We start from the raw sequence: 15,764 nt of genomic DNA, 5'->3' as shown, positions 1-15,764 counted from the left end.
TATCATATCAGTATCATATCACATATACATAGGTACAGGTTTTATTGTTCTAGTCTCTGACCTCAAAAGGCATATATTCTTTTCAAAGACCTAATACAGGTGTAACAAAGTACTGAAAAATTGTAACAGTGATATTTAGTAAGATGCTAATTAACTCCCCCCAAAATATAGTACAGACCATTAGAACTGTCCATTAGAACTTTTCTATGATAATGCAAATTGTGTGTGTGCACATGTGAGCAAATATACACTAGCCACAGGTGGGTATTGAAGCATTTTAAACGTGTCCAGTATGAATGAACAACTGTATTTTGTATTTTGTTTACATTTTATTTGTGGTACTGGGGATTGAACCTAGCCAGGGGCATTCTACTCCTGAACTATGTCCCCAGCTCCTTTTACTTGTTTGTTTTGAAATGTTCTCACTAAGTTGCTGAGTCTTGGCTATATTGCTGAGGTTGTCCTTGAACCTGTAGTTCACCTGTGTCAGCCTCCCAAGTACTGGGATTAGAGGTGTGCACCACCTCTAATATGCCCGGCTATTTGCATTTTGAATGCACGTGAATCTGAATAAGTAAATGTGTGCTAGTGGCTACCTTATTAGACAGCATTGTTCTCCAAGCTTATTTATCCTTTTATTAAAAATGATTGATAGTAAAGTTTTGAGGGAGAAGAAGTTGGTTGTCTTCAGGAAGGTTCTCTGTGGCTGCATTGTGTGGTTAAGGAAGTTGGTTAATGGTTACAGCTGGTTAAACTTTGTTAATATTTTGTTGTACTGAAATTACTCGTGATAATTAAATGGTTAATATTATAGCTAGGAGAAACAATATTTAAAAAGAGAAGAAATACAATTTAATCAAACCTTTTTGGTCAGAAAACTTAGTTTAAGCTGTTATTTAAAAGTGGAGATCTTTTGCAGCTGATCTGACTTGTCCATCAGGTTAGGTCCAACACAGTAGATGAGGTTGGTTTGCTGTAATTCTGTAGATGGTGATGTGCAGTGAACTCCTGGGAACATGGAGATTTGTGAGGAGAATGTAAGTTTGTAAGTTGTAAAATTAAATTCTGTTGTTAAACTGAAATCTAAAACACTTACAGCAAGGGCTGATGGTCTTCAGTGGAATGGCATAGTTCATTTGGGGAATGTTTATGGGGTAAAATTGTTGAAATTTTGGAGTTGTTGGAATTGCAGCAAAAATATTGACATAGTGCTTTAAATTATGTGAGTTATGCTTATTAATATCAACTGTATCCAAAATCAAAACTTAGAAAACATTTAAATATCTATCAATTCTTAATAATTAAGTCACCATATGTTAACATAAGTAATATTTTATGAGAAATAACTTTTTCAAAAACTTAATGTTGCTTTATGTTTTTACAAATATTTTTAATTTCTGGCATGATAGAAACAGCCTAATTTTCATTTCTGCTTCTATATTCAATCTGTTGCAATACAGTAATCCCCTTGTGTAAGGGATACGTTCCAAGGTACCCAGTAGATGCCGGAAGCCTGGATAGTCCTGAACCCTGTGTAGGCTACGTTTTTATCCTGTTTGTTCTTGCTATAGACCTTAGCAACCTCAGCTTGCCTTTTTTTCTTTTCTTTTCTCATTAAGTTGAGGACTTTCACCTTTTCACGTACAGGAAACACTATGCCCTCTCTTTGGTGTTTCTGAGTAGCATTACTACTCTTATGTTTCAGAACATCCTTAAGCAAGGTAAGAGTCCCTTGAACACAAACACTGCAGTAAGACACCACAGTCAGTCTGACAGCCGATATGGCTGCTTCAGTGACTGGTGGAGTGAGTAGCATGTGCGGTGTGGATCTGCTGGGCAGAGGGTAAGTCCTGTCCCAGGGCAGATCTAGAGTCTGCGGGATTCATCATGCTACTCAAAAAGACGCTCAGTCTCAAAATTCATGGGTTGCTTATTTTCTGCATTTTCCATTCGGTATTATATTTAGACCAAGGTTGACCATGCTAACTGAAACCATGGAAGGTAAAACTACTTATAAAGAGGGTCTTTTGTATGTTGTTTTGGTTAAAGTTTATTAAAATCTTGTCTCACACAGTCAGTAGTTGGAATTAGCTTCTTCAGAAAGTTGTGGATATCCTTGGTTAATACACCAAAACTCATCAGGTTCCTTAAAGTTTACTTGCCACATAGAAAGTAAAGCCATATCACTGGACTCTCTTATTTGTTACAGTGATCTATCTTGAACTCTTTATGGATCCTTTTCCCACTCGTAAATGTGTAGCATCATGCATCATTAGACATTTGGAATACATTGGTTCACTTAGTTATATAGATCATCATTTTATCATATTTTAAAATCACTCATAGTAGCACTGATCTCTTCAGAAGTGTTTTGAAAATTTGGAAATTGGTGGAATTTACAGTGGTGGATAACATATGTTTCCAAAATTCTAATTTATATCTTAAAGCTCAGATTTTATAATTGGCAACAAGTTTGACCATTTGTTTTCCTTGAAGTGACAGCTTACTTGGTTTACCTTTGAGAACATGTCTGAAAAATACTTCCATCTGCCTAAGCATACTTTGTGAACTAGTTCTTTCAGGTTAAATTGATGGGCCATGAAAAAAGCAGCCAGGTCAGTGAGCAACGCAGAGAGTTGCGGGGTGTCTTTCTATAAGACAGCCGTGATACTCTGATAACCCAGAAGTGTAAGTGTACTCCCACTTGACTGCACAAGATGTTAAGAAGATATGAAGAGTCAAGGTTTAATGAAGCACCTTTACCACTTCATCAAGAACATTGTTAAGTACAATCATTATTTATTTTTTCTTTTCTTTTCCCACTCGATATGAGCACCAGTGAGGGTCACACAAGTAGTTTGTTGCCACTGTCTTGACTTGTAGTAAAGCACCAACAATTTCAGTTACCATTGATTTTGTATCATTAGTGCAAATGTCAAGAATGAAAAGACAAATAATACTTCAATATTATTTAAAATTTTTCAACTGAGATTCCATATAACCCCAATTAGAATAGCAGTCAAGAAGTCAAACAGTAAATGCTGTCAAAGATGTGGGAAATAAGAACTCTTGTACACCACTGGTGGGATTTCAAATGACTGCAGCCACTATGGAGATCAGTGTGGAGATTTCCAGAAGACTAGGAATGGACCCATCATCTGATCTGGCTATACCTGGCTATACCGTAACTCCTGGGTGCGTTTCCAAAGGGACTGAAATCAGAATATTTTAGTAATACATGCATATCCATGTTTATAGCACCACAATTCATAATCGCCACATTATGGAACCAACCTAGATGTCCATCGACAGATGAATGGATTACAAAATTATGGGATATACACACAGTGGAATTCTACTCAGCAGGAAAGAAGAACCAAATTATGTCATTTGTAGGAAAATTAGTGGCCCTGGAGAACATTGTGTTGATACTAGCCGATTACAGAAAGCGAAGGGTCGTGTGTTCTCTCGTATGCAGAAGCGAGGGAATAATTAGGACACCAGAGGGGCTGTAGAGGATAAACGCCGGTGGAGGGGAACCTGAAGGAATCACGTCACTGAAGTCACCCATGTGTGAGAGCACCTGTGCCCATCTCGGTATCTCATGTGGGGAAGGGAGGGGGAAGCCAGGGAGAAGTCACCAAGTGCTCTGCGCATATGTGTCAGTACCACTGTGGGCTGCATTCTGCTGAGACCATAATGGGCAGTAAAAGCATACAAACTGCCTAGCCGTGTTTTTAAATCACTCACTGGTTAGTAAGCCCTCACTGAGTCCCTGCTCTAAGCCATTTTTATTGTTGAGCAGGAGAACGCAAGAAGTGTGGCTAGGATGCACAAAGCGTGGGGAGCCCCCCCTCGCAGTCAGAGCGCCATGCCTTCCTCGTGGCACCTGCACCTGCTCGGCCCATGCTTAGTTTTCTTAATGCCTTGACTTAATCTTCACAGCACCCTGGCAAGTAAACTTTATGGGAACGCCGCTGGATTGGGGCCAGGCTCACAAGGCTGTGTGTAACTAGACAAATCACTTTTTGGGGTTTTGATTTTCACAAGTGTAAAATAGACTGAGGCTTATCTTCACGTCTCTCCAGGCTTAAAATTCATTATGTTAAATATTTCACAGCACTCTAACCTTTATTGATACATTATCAGAATACTCCACACCTTATTAGGAAGCCATAAAAATAATTACCAGCTTATTAACATACACATTCTGAAACTTTATAGCTTTTTCACTTAAAAATTCACCGATTCCACACATTTCCACAGCACTTCCTCCTCTGCTGACACATTATCAGAACATTTCATGCTTGACAAAGACCTCCTGATAGACGTGAGGATGTGATCCAGACGTGAGGAGCGGGCCTCCCGCCCGCCGAGAGTCACGATGGCCGGTGTATCCCTTACGCTTTCAACTTAGGATCTCAGTCCCCCTCCCCCCTCTCCCCTGCCCTGCCCTCGCAGTCCTGAGTCCTCCTCTATTATCTGGAGTCGCTCCGCTATCTCACTTGCTCCCCGGCTTGCTTGCGCAGCTGAGAGAAGACACGCCCTTCGCTGTCTGCGACTGGTCATCTCCTTAGCATAACGTTCTCCAGGTCCTTCCATCTCCTTGCAGATGATGACATTTTGATAACAAGTCAGGAGGGATTGAAGTGCTGCTATGGTGGAGGGGGTCTATCCTGTAAATAAGATGGTCTAGAGCCCATCCCCAGTTGAGGCTGGGAAAGGACCCTCCGGGTGTGGTGACAGATCACGGGGCGCTGTGGGGCCAAAGGTGAAGTCGGAGGTGCCTGGTGAGTGGGCGCCAGCTCCCAGAGGCAGGCCTTGATCGCCTCTGGGGCCGGGGAACAGCCGGCGCCCACGCTGAGGGGCTTTCTGTGGCTGCTGTGCTGCCAGCTGACTAGGAAGATGCACACAGCAGCAGATGAGCCAGCCACAGATCAGTCGTAGGTGGCAGGTGATGGTCGCTTCAGGAGGGAGGGAGTTGGTAGTAAGTGTTCAGATTCTGAATATGTCTTTAAGGCATTTCCCTCTAGATTAGATGGGGGTATGGGGGAAAAAAGAGGAGTCAAAACTGACACCAGGATCTCTGACCTGAACAGCTGGAGGGGTGGAAAGGCCACTTGAAGGAGACTGCAAGGTCAGGAGCTGGGCTTAGGGTAGGCAAGATCTTCTATCAGGCACTGAGTGGAGTTGTTACGTAGACAGCTTGTTACATACGTGTGAGATTCATAGGAGAAGTTCGGGCTGGGATATTAAGCTTGGAGTCCACAGTTGGCATTCGGAGACGTTGGAAGAAGAGGGAGTAATTGGATGGCATCGGATGCTGCTGGCGAGGTTGGTAGAGTGGGAAATGATAATTGTCAGATTTAAGTTCTTCACAGTCATGAAAAAAAATTAGTGGAGTGTTATGAGTGCAGTGTGTTTAACATAAACGACAAAGAAAACGATTTGAGGCAAGTATTGGAAACTTGGGCAAAGCCTTGCAGTATAGAGAATGCTGGGAGGGTGTGGCTAACCAGGGGGAGGTCCGGAGAATGGTGGGAGGGTGCGGCTAACCAGGGGGAGGGTGTGTCCTGAATAGAGAGAGGCTCAAGTCAAAAGGGAAGTCGAAGTCACCTGAGAAGTGGCAGTAAGGATGCTAGGTGGAGCCGCGCGCATCTCCCCCTGGTGAGGTGTGGAGCACCGTTCTAGTGCCTGCAGACCAGTCATGTGTACGCTTGTGAGTTACCTTTGCTATTCTTATTGGGGACCCACACTTTTCTTATGGATATTCAAGAATTTTCTGTATTTTAAGTCAGTCTTTTCACATGCGCTGTAAATTTTTTTCACAGTGTGTCATTTGTCTTTTGATTTGAATTTTTCCCTGTGCACGATTGTAGGTTTTGTGTCATGTTTATAACAGCCTTTCTTATTCCAAGATTGTAAAAGGATTCACCTATATTTTCTTCTAGTAATTTTATGATTTTACTCAGTTAAAATATTTTATTTATATCTCTTTCATTTTGATAAGAGTTATGAGATATGGATATAGACTTATTTTTCCACAACAATTTTAATCAAATAATGCATCTTTTCCCCTACTGGCTTTCAGGACTTCTATTTGTTTGGGGATTTATTTTGAGGTTATTTTCAAACCCGTTGATTTTTCTGCCTATATCTGTAAAAGCATAAATTTGTTTTTATTTTTATAGCTTCAGGATATATTTTACTATCATTCATGGCAAGATCATATTCACCTGCCAGCACTATAACTGTTATTCTTCTGAAATTTCCTGAATCTTTTACATTTATCTTACCAGATAATACAATGTGTGTTAAACGCCCATGTGCAGTACTCTCTCAGTGTTCTAAGTATATCATTGTTTTATCATTATGACAGCCGTGTTACGGGCATCCAGTTACCCCATCTTACAGAAGAGGAGATTGAAACCTGAGAAACGTAAGAGGAGGAAAGCGGGGCGTGAAGATGCCTCCCGCGTGGGGCCCGGCTCCTCAGTGGCAGAGCTGTGCCAGGCTCCAAGACTGAGCGCCTGCCTCTCGGGGGACCGTGGGGTCATTCTGTCCAATCATAGGTTTCAGATATAAAATATCATATTAGTGTTTGGACCAGAACTGTGTTGAATTTATAGACTTTTAAGTAGAATTACTATGAAATCACTCTACCCAATAATAAGATTTATCTTTTCATTTATTCAGACAATCTTTTTTTTTTTTTTTTTTTTGCGGGTCTGGGAATGGAACCCAGGGGCATTCTACCTCTGAGCTACACCCCCTGCCCTATTTTTTATTCTTTATTTTGAAACCGGGTCTCACTGAGTTGCAGAGGGCCTCACTAAGTAGCTGAGGCTGTCCACGAACCATGATCCTCCAGGTCTCAGCCTCCTGAATGCTGGGATTACAAGCGTGCGCCACCACGCCCGGCTTATATTCAGACAATCTTTATGACCCTAAATCATGTGCTAAAGATTCCTTCCTATAGGGCTTCCTGTTCTCTTTAGGCTTTTCCTTTAGGCGTTATAATTGTGCCTATAGTTGCTATAATTTCTCTCTGGTAGTTTAGATAATTATTATTGGTATACTACAAGCTATTAATTTTTTCTCTTAAAGTCATAATCATGTACCAGATAAGTCTTATGACTAATCATTTTTTCAGTGATTTTTTTTTCTAAATTTTCCAAAAATTTTATATCACCTGCAATGATAATTTTCCTTTCTCCTTTCTTATATGTATACTTTCTCTTTTGCCCTGTTTTAAAAATTGGCTTGTTCTGTTAGAACATTGTTAATAATGAAAGTATGCATCTTTATCTCATAAATGCCTCTGATACATAAACATTTATCATGATACTGACTTCAGTTTTGTTTTTATAAAAATATTTATCAGCAAGAAATGGTAACTTATGTTTTCAGATGCCTTTTAGTGTCTATAGAAGTCATTGGTTATCCTTCACTGTGTTAAAACAGTGAACTTGTATATTTCCAAATGTCAGAAATATCTGCCTTTTTCTTTCAGTGTGTTAGAGGATTTAATGTTTTATTTAGAATCAATCATTACTAGTGAGCATGTGTGTGCACAGATGTGTGCAGGCGTGTGTACGAGTTTTCTCGCACTATAGTTGACTTACTATGGGAGCTTCGTAGAGTGAGTGTGTGTGTGTGTGTGTGTGTGTGTGTGTGTGTGTGTGTGTGTGTGTTTATACTGGGAATTGAACCCAAAGGCATTCTACCTCCAACCCCAGCCCTTTTTATTTTTGTTTATAAACAGGATCTTCTAGATTGCTATGAGTCTAAGTTGCTGAGGGTGTCCTTGAACCTAAATCCTCCTGTTTCAGCCTCCCAAGTACTGGAATTAAAGGTGTGAGCCACCATACCTGGCCATAGAAAGATTTTGAAATCCTTATTTTCCTCTCTTTAAATAGCAGCAGAATTATCATTTCTGTGAAGATCAGAAAAAATTCACCTGGTAAAATACGTGACAGTTTCTGTATGGCCAACTCTTCAGTGACTTCCTAACTTATCCTGTGATCTGTCTGCCTGTGTTGTCTCTTCTGTAGTTTTTTAAGTTCTATGACAACTATAATCATCCATATTTCCTAGAAACAATCTCCATCTAGGTTTTCAAATTTACTTCTTTAAATTTGTGAGATACTTATTTATGAAGTAGTTTGTGTTCCTTTATAATTGCACTTACTTTAGCTTCAGTTGCCTTCCATTATACTTTTAGCGTTATTTTTGTTGAGTGGCCGGAATGGCGCTCAGGCTCACGTGCCGGGCCCTCTTCCCCTGAGCCCCCCTGGCTGTTTCTGTTCTGTTTCTTTTTGCGGTGTGGGACTCCAGCCTTGTGCACGTGAGGCATGTGCCCTGCCCCTGAGCCACATGCCCACTGCGTTTGCCTTGCCTTTTAACCCTTCTTAATTTTTCTCCACAACTAAGTAGACTAGTGAGCTGTTGTATCAGCTCTTTAAAGGCTAGGCTTTTGAATTTATTTACCATTTCAGTGGTTTCTCCACTTTTTGACTCAGTAATTTCTGCATTTTTATTTTTAATTCTGTCTTCACACTTCCTTGGGTTCTATTATCCTATTTATATTCAATAAATAACAGTTCTTATAAATCAAAACACATCCTTTTTATAAAGACAAAGTTTACCAATGAAGGAAATGTTGGTTATTGATAAGTTAGCGTTGATTCCAAATACTTTTCTCACGTGCAAAAAATCACCCCTATTTTCTGGGACTGGGTTTGGTTTGATCTGTTGCGGGCTTGACTCTTCACTCTTGCATCTTGCTGTCTGAGCTGAGCTGGAAGGAGCTCACTGAGGGAAGGGAGTCTTGAGGAGCAGGAGCAGGGGCGGGGCTCTGGAGGGCCGCTCTTGTCAGGGTGCGGATCGAGGCCGTGGAAGATGAACTAAGAGAGGACCAGACCCTGTGAAGCCGTAGTGATGCTTAGTAAGGAGGACGGGAGAAAGGTGGAACCAGGCTGCTTTACGCAGTGGCCGCGCTTTGCTGCCTTTGCCTATCGGGTTTCATTCTATTAATAGCTTATATCTGAAGACAGTAAAACCCTCTAGCAGGAGTAAAGTTCATAAATCCTTTGCCTCTCATTGGAGTTAAGCTTTAGAACATAGTTTGAAAATACTAAAATATTTTATGATTATTATTTGATTTACTGGGTACCCCAGATTTAAAAAGATTTTACCTACATAGGAGTTTTTAAAACTCCCAATATTTGCTGAACCTTTACTGTTTATTAAAGCATGTTTATAATTTTATGGCTTTCTAAAGTCATGATGCCTATTTTTAAAGGACTTAAAATTAGATTGTATGCATCTTATATATTACTATCTTACTTATCTACTTCATTAAGTATACGAAATATACCAAATCCTCACTATACAGTAAAATGTTATTGAGATAGTAAGTTAGCATTATCTATAAATTAGGTCAAAAGCCAGGTTGACAAATATTTAGAGTGTGTGCAAAGTATGGAGAGCTCAGGACTGTGTTTTCCTGCATAATGTTAGATGCAAAACTTTTCTCTAATGCTGAGTTGCATTTGACTTCCTTTTCATTTAAGCGCTTTTTTACCTTGTCTGGTTAACTGTAATTTTGTTTCAGTGTCCCTGAATTATCAGTATCACTGAGTATAGTGACTTGTTTCTTTACCTTGGGAAAAAAAGTGTGACCAGCCCCATACTGAGTTCAGTAAATAAATCTATACCTACCACGCGAGAGGCAGTATACCAGGTGACCAGGTCCTGTCTTCGTGGTGGTGGTGGTGTGTGTGTGTGTGTGTGTGTGTGTGTGTGTGTGTGTGTGTGTGTGAGAGAGAGAGAGAGAGAGAGAGAGAGAGAGAGAGATGGAGATAGAGGGAGATAGAGATAGATAGATAGATAGATAGATAGATTGATTGATTGATTTTGGTCCCAAATGATGTTCAGAACTAATGGAAATATTCATTCAGTGTCTCCAAGTTTCTCTTTATATATCACAGCACTCACACCGGAATTTGTGTTGTTCTGAGCATATTCTAGTACTTAATAAAACTCTGACCCATTGGCTCTCACTTTAAACTTATTGTGTTTCTTATATTATGATACTCTCGTCTGTATATGGAACTAGTGTGTTAAAATGTAGTCTGTTTTGAAAGTTCAGTCTTAAGTCTTTTCTGAGTGCAGTTATTATCTTTGCACTAAGCAGATAGGTTTGTGTTTAGGGATTGGATGGGAATGGGTGAGGTAGAGTTAATGTTAATGCCATGGTGTAAAAAGTAGAAACCTCTCAAGAAAGAAAAACGTTTTAAGCTTACCCATTTTGAAACATGGCCTTAGCCAGCGTCTTTAATCAGTACATACCACCATTACTCTCTGTCAAGAATGAAAGACCTCACCACTCATCTGTCTCATCTCCAGTACCTCTTAAGTTTACTCCTCTATGGAGGTCCCACCTGCTCTTGAAAGCCACAGCAAGCCACCGTGAGATTCTTTTATTTATTTATTTATTTATTTATTTATTTTTTTTTTTTTTTGGTGGTACTGGGGTTCCTGGAAATCCTTCTACCTCCTGGCTACACTCCCAGACCCATTTTTATATTTTTATTTGGAAACAGGGTCTCCTAAGCCAGCGCGCGCGGCTGGCTTCGAACCTGTGCGATCCTCCTGTCTCCGCCTACCAAGCGCGGGAATGACAAGTGTGCACCACCACGCCTGGCATTAGATTCTTTATAAAACACTTAGAGGAACTTTTAATGACTGAAGTTGAAATTGGATTGTTCTTTTTTTTTTTTTTGAACCATGTTCTTCTAATTTATCTAAGAACTTTATTATGATTCTACTTTACTTAAATAGATGATTACATGGGACTTAACCCAGTGCAGCTGATATGGCACTGCATGCCATCAGGTGCTAAAAGTACTATGTGAAAGTGGTCAAGGTTTATCAACTGTGATGAGGATATTGCCCCATGAGATACAGTTTGTAATTATGACGTTCTAGTGGTTAAGATTCCTTAGTTATTTGAAAATGTTTCCAGTGGCAAATATTAAATGTGGAACTCCAGGGCCCCAAAATAAGCTAAACGCAAACTTAAGAATTCTCATCAGTAATTCAGCTACTAATGTGTGAGCTGTAGAATCAGGCAGGCCTGGGTATGAGTCCAGCGCCACAACTTGATAGCCATGTAACCTCAGACAAATTTCTTAGGTTTTTTTTTTTTTTTTTTTGCCATCTACTAAAAAGAGAGCTAGCGGTACCTACTTCTTAGGAGATGCTGCAAAGATTCAGTAAGATGATGGCAGTGATGGCAGCGGCTGTCCCAGCAAACTCACTGCCACAGTCCTCACTGGGTTTGCAGTCACCTGATGCATTAAAGATTAGCAAATACTACCAAAACTACCACTGAGAACTCAGTGTTCTTAACCTCATTCAGTGATGGTAAGAATGCCCTGAAAACTTTACCATTTACCTTTGAAATTTACATTTATATTGGGTGTTGTAGGCTATGTTTAAAGCTTTGAAAAACACTGCCTTATCTGTCTTCTTTTATTCTTGCTTTCTTGATATTTTGTTATTTTAATTAAAACTCAAAATCAGTGATTACCTGTGGTCATTAAGAATACACCACTGTTAGAGTGGGGAATGGGTACCAAAATAAACTTGGGTGGGGATTCTAAGGTCCTATATTAGCAGAAGAGGGTAATTGTAGTCTGTAACAATTAACTACACACTTGAAAAAATAGAAGACTTTGAAAGTGCCCATCACATGCAAGTGGTAATACTTGAGAATGTGGAAAATCTGACTGTCCTAATGTGGTCATCACACTTGTATGCATATCCTAAATGAAGTACAGTATTATATCAGCTCAGTAAAGAAGAATACACTGGTGCTGGGGGTAGAGCACTCGTCTCACGGGTGTCTAAAAGTATGGAGGTAAAAGGGAAGAAAGTCAAGATAGCTCACACTTCACTGCCTACGAGAATTTACCCAGGACCTGCATTATTCTCTGTGCTTTCGACAGCAATGCTTTATTTAAAATTAGTTCTAATGATTCACAAACTAAAGATAGACCTAAAAACACACAGAAATTTGACTGTTAGATCTAAATTATAGTAATCAATAAAAGCAGTTTGCTCTTTTAGTGAGGTGACTGTAAAACTAAGAACAGTATGAAAAACTCTTAGGAAATAATAATTGGTATTTTATCCATCATAGCCAATGAAATGTATTACTTTGGGGGGGGGTTCCAGTTTTATGCCACATATTAAAACACACTTTGGGGCCAGGCATGGTGGTGCACGCTTGTCATCCCCGCGCTTGGGAGGCAGAGACAGGAGGATCGCGCAGGTTCGAAGCCAGCCTCAGCTGGATCAAGAGACCCTGTTTCCAAATAAAAAATATAAAATAGGTCTGGGAGTGTAGCCTGGAGGTAGAAGGGCTTCCAGGAACCCCAGTACCACCAAAACACACACACACACACACACACACACACACACACACACACACACACACTCTGGGGAGATTCACATGATAGCTATAAACTGTGTGCAGTCTGTGTGTTTTATATATCTGACATATCTTCAGCGTCACAATGGCAGCTTGTTCCGGGGCCAGGAAGTGGTTTTGCTGGAGTCCTGGGAAGCGGTAAGCCATCTGCAAGGGCTCTGCCAAGCTCTGTTGATGAGGCAGGACAGAACTCCGTGAAAACAGAAGCATGCAGGCCAGTTTTGACACACAGCCAGGGTGTCCTGAGGCCCAGTAACCTGGTGGAAATTCTCAAGCTCCAAATCCTCTAGACATAGATGCATTAAATGTATAATGTAGCCGGCCTGGTGGCCCACACTTGTAATCACAGTCCTAGGGAGGCTGAGACAGGAGGATCACAGGTTTGAGGCCAGCCTCAGGAACTTAGTGAGGCCCTGTTTCAAAATAAAAAAATGTTGAACAGACTTTCTTAGATAATGTTGGTGGAAACATTTTCAAAAGCAGTGTGGAGTCAATTCACAGTATCTACTTAAGTTTTCCCTTCAAAGCAACAATTCCACGCCTACTAATCTAGCTCATAAATATATTTAAGAAATGACCAAATACGTACTTGGAAGAAAACTTATTGTAACATTGTTGTTAATGCTTACCACCGAAAGCAAACTAAATTGAGTCGGTAGATTATTGGTTAAATTAAGTACATGGAATGATGTGTAGCCTCCAGAGAAAAATGAGGCCTTAGAGACACCGATGATGTACTGAGGCAGAAATGTCTCCAGGTGTGTTATAAAGTGGCAAACACTGAACTTTCGCAAAACACTCAGGGTGATGCTAATGGACGTTGCTAAGTAGACGTGGACATGCGTATGAGGAGAAAGGCTCGCATTGAATATGAGCTGCGTGCAGGTGTACAGTGAGGTTGTGTCACAGTCAGATAGAAGAGGGGCACACCTACATGGTCCATTAAGACAGCGCATTTTCCTGTTTCACCTTCATGGAACCAGTTGAAGAAGGAAAATAGGGGTGCCCTTATTCTGTGCTTTGTACTGTCTGGGTTCTTTTTTTTTTTTTACAATGGGGATGTATTTTGTAATAAGAGCAAGAATAATATGTTCTTGGGGAAAGATCTGAAAAATTTATTCATGCTAAGTATCAACACAACAAATGATATTTTTATAACTCAAGGTATTGAAGAATTTTTAATATGAATCTAGCAGTAATTCTTTTGGACAAGTAATTCTTTTTGGACAAAGAAGGTCTTCCCAAAGTATAAAAGCAACCCTGGTGTGTGTGTGTGTGTGTGTGTGTGTGTGTGTGTGTGTGTGTGTGTGTGTATTCATCTCGTTTAAGCATTAAGGTGATTGTTTTCTTTTTCTTTCAAGGACTGCTGAAAGTTTACAGAGGTGAGGGGAGCGTAACTGGCCCTGATTGTTGCTTAACTAGACAAAGCAAAGCTCCTTTTTCTCCCTTCCTCTTCCTCTCACAATTTTGGCAAGTAGGAATCACTCTGCAAATAGTGGAAAAGATGGTCTAGTGACCAGGCCTTCTAAAGTGCACACAATCACCTCATTAGACTGATCATTTTAAAGACTCTGAAGGAAATATTGTTTGTTAAATTACTTGGCTTAGAGAATTTTTATTCTCAACTATCATTTTGGCTTCTATGAGCTGTAGAAGTCATTCCAAATAGTAATGATTTTATAATGCTGGTATTCGATTTCATGAAAAATTGTGGAAATAGTACCCATTTGAAAACTTCTGAATGTCAATTATTGCTTCCAAAGTTATGGACTGAGAACCATTATTTAAATACTTTCATGGCACAGAAATTTGACTAACTTAGTTGATTCTTCCTAGAGTCAGTGTGGGGTTAATATGAAACACATGAGGTCAATTGACAACTTTTCTTGTGGTATAGTTGATGATGTAATGGTGTTTTATTAGGAAAGATGGCCTCTTTTCTTGAGTTGTAATGCTTTAAAATTCGAAGCCCTAGTTGTACAGAAGCAGCACTGTCTACAATAGGTTTGTTACAGTTGGAGAGAATGTTTGTTTGGCTTAAAAGCACAGCAGAGGGCACCAGCAGTGGGGGCACCGGCAGTGGGTCCGGCCGTGCCCTGTGGCTTCCTACTTGTGGCTCTTGGACAGGTCACCGGCTCTGGTTTGGGGTGTTCACACCCATGAAGTAGGAACATTAAATAGTGGGTGGTAGCGCTCTGGTTCATAGTGTCATTGTAAAGTTGTGGGAATTAGTGAGTATTTATAAAACATTTGTTTAGTGAGCATAGATGTTGACTGTCATTTTGGTCATCAATATGTGTGTGCTGTCATATTAGGTATTTATATATTATGGTCTAAAAAGCATTATTGAATTACAGCACATTTTAAGACTCATTTGTAAACTTATATTTTTCTGAGGTAGAGAAACTGATTTTTACACTAGTTTTGATTATTTGTTTCTTATTTGTATTGCAGTTACAAATTATAATACTGTGGTAGAAACAAATTCAGATTCAGATGATGAAGACAAACTCCACATTGTGGAAGAAGAAAGCGTCACAGATGCAGCGGATTGTGACGGCGGCGTGCCGGAGGACGACCTGCCCGCGGGCCAGACAGCACTATCAGGAATTAGCGAGAGAGCCGGGGACGCGCAGGCCTGCTGGGAAGACGGTGGTGAGCTGGACACTTTAGAACACTGTACTTGCTTGATTCTGTTTTAAACAAATAGATTAACTAAAAAGATAAATTGGATGAATAGTTAAAATGAACAGAAAATGGAGCCGGGTGTGGTGGCACACGCTTGTAATTCCAGTACTTAAGAGACTGAGATAGAAGAATCACAGGTTCATGGCCAGCCTCAGCTACTTAGTGAGACCCTGTTTCAAAATAAAGACTGAAAATAGGGCTGGGAGTGTCGCTTGGAGGTTTAATGCCCCTGGGTTTCATCCCAGTGCTGCAAAAGAAAAGAAAAATGTATTTGTGTGTTAATCAATAGTAGGTATTGTATTTATTAAAAAGTAGGTTATGAAGCAAAATGACTAAGTTGTCCTGACCTATTGTACAATACACACAATATATTGAATTTTAGTAGCTTTTTCTAGCCAGGATCAGCTTGTTGATATAATTGAGTCTACCTTTAATTTCATATTGTGACACCACCACCCCCCCGCCAAATGAAGGATCTCCTTAGAAACTAGTAAACAGTATTTAGTATAATAAAGTTATAATTCATTCTGCAAAAATATTAAACACAGATAAGTTATAGGAATGTGTTTAACATTTG

The 15,764-nt window shown here is 40.0% G+C and overlaps 1 protein-coding gene across 1 annotated transcript in view; it reads left to right on the top strand.

The window, feature by feature from the left end:
* The window catches only part of ZEB1 (zinc finger E-box binding homeobox 1), a gene marked incomplete at both ends in the record, with an annotated part of 163,024 nt that overhangs the window by 98,405 nt on the left and 48,855 nt on the right, over positions 1-15,764 (top strand). The window contains 1 exon segment of the mRNA XM_080717062.1: positions 14,954-15,154. Coding sequence (XP_080573188.1) covers positions 14,954-15,154 — 201 coding nt within the window.

The sequence above is a fragment of the Muscardinus avellanarius genome (genome assembly GCF_963383645.1).
Source record: "Muscardinus avellanarius genome assembly, chromosome: 20".
In the NCBI taxonomy this organism is placed as follows: domain Eukaryota; kingdom Metazoa; phylum Chordata; class Mammalia; order Rodentia; family Gliridae; genus Muscardinus; species Muscardinus avellanarius.
This window is presented reverse-complemented; position numbering and strand designations above follow the sequence as displayed.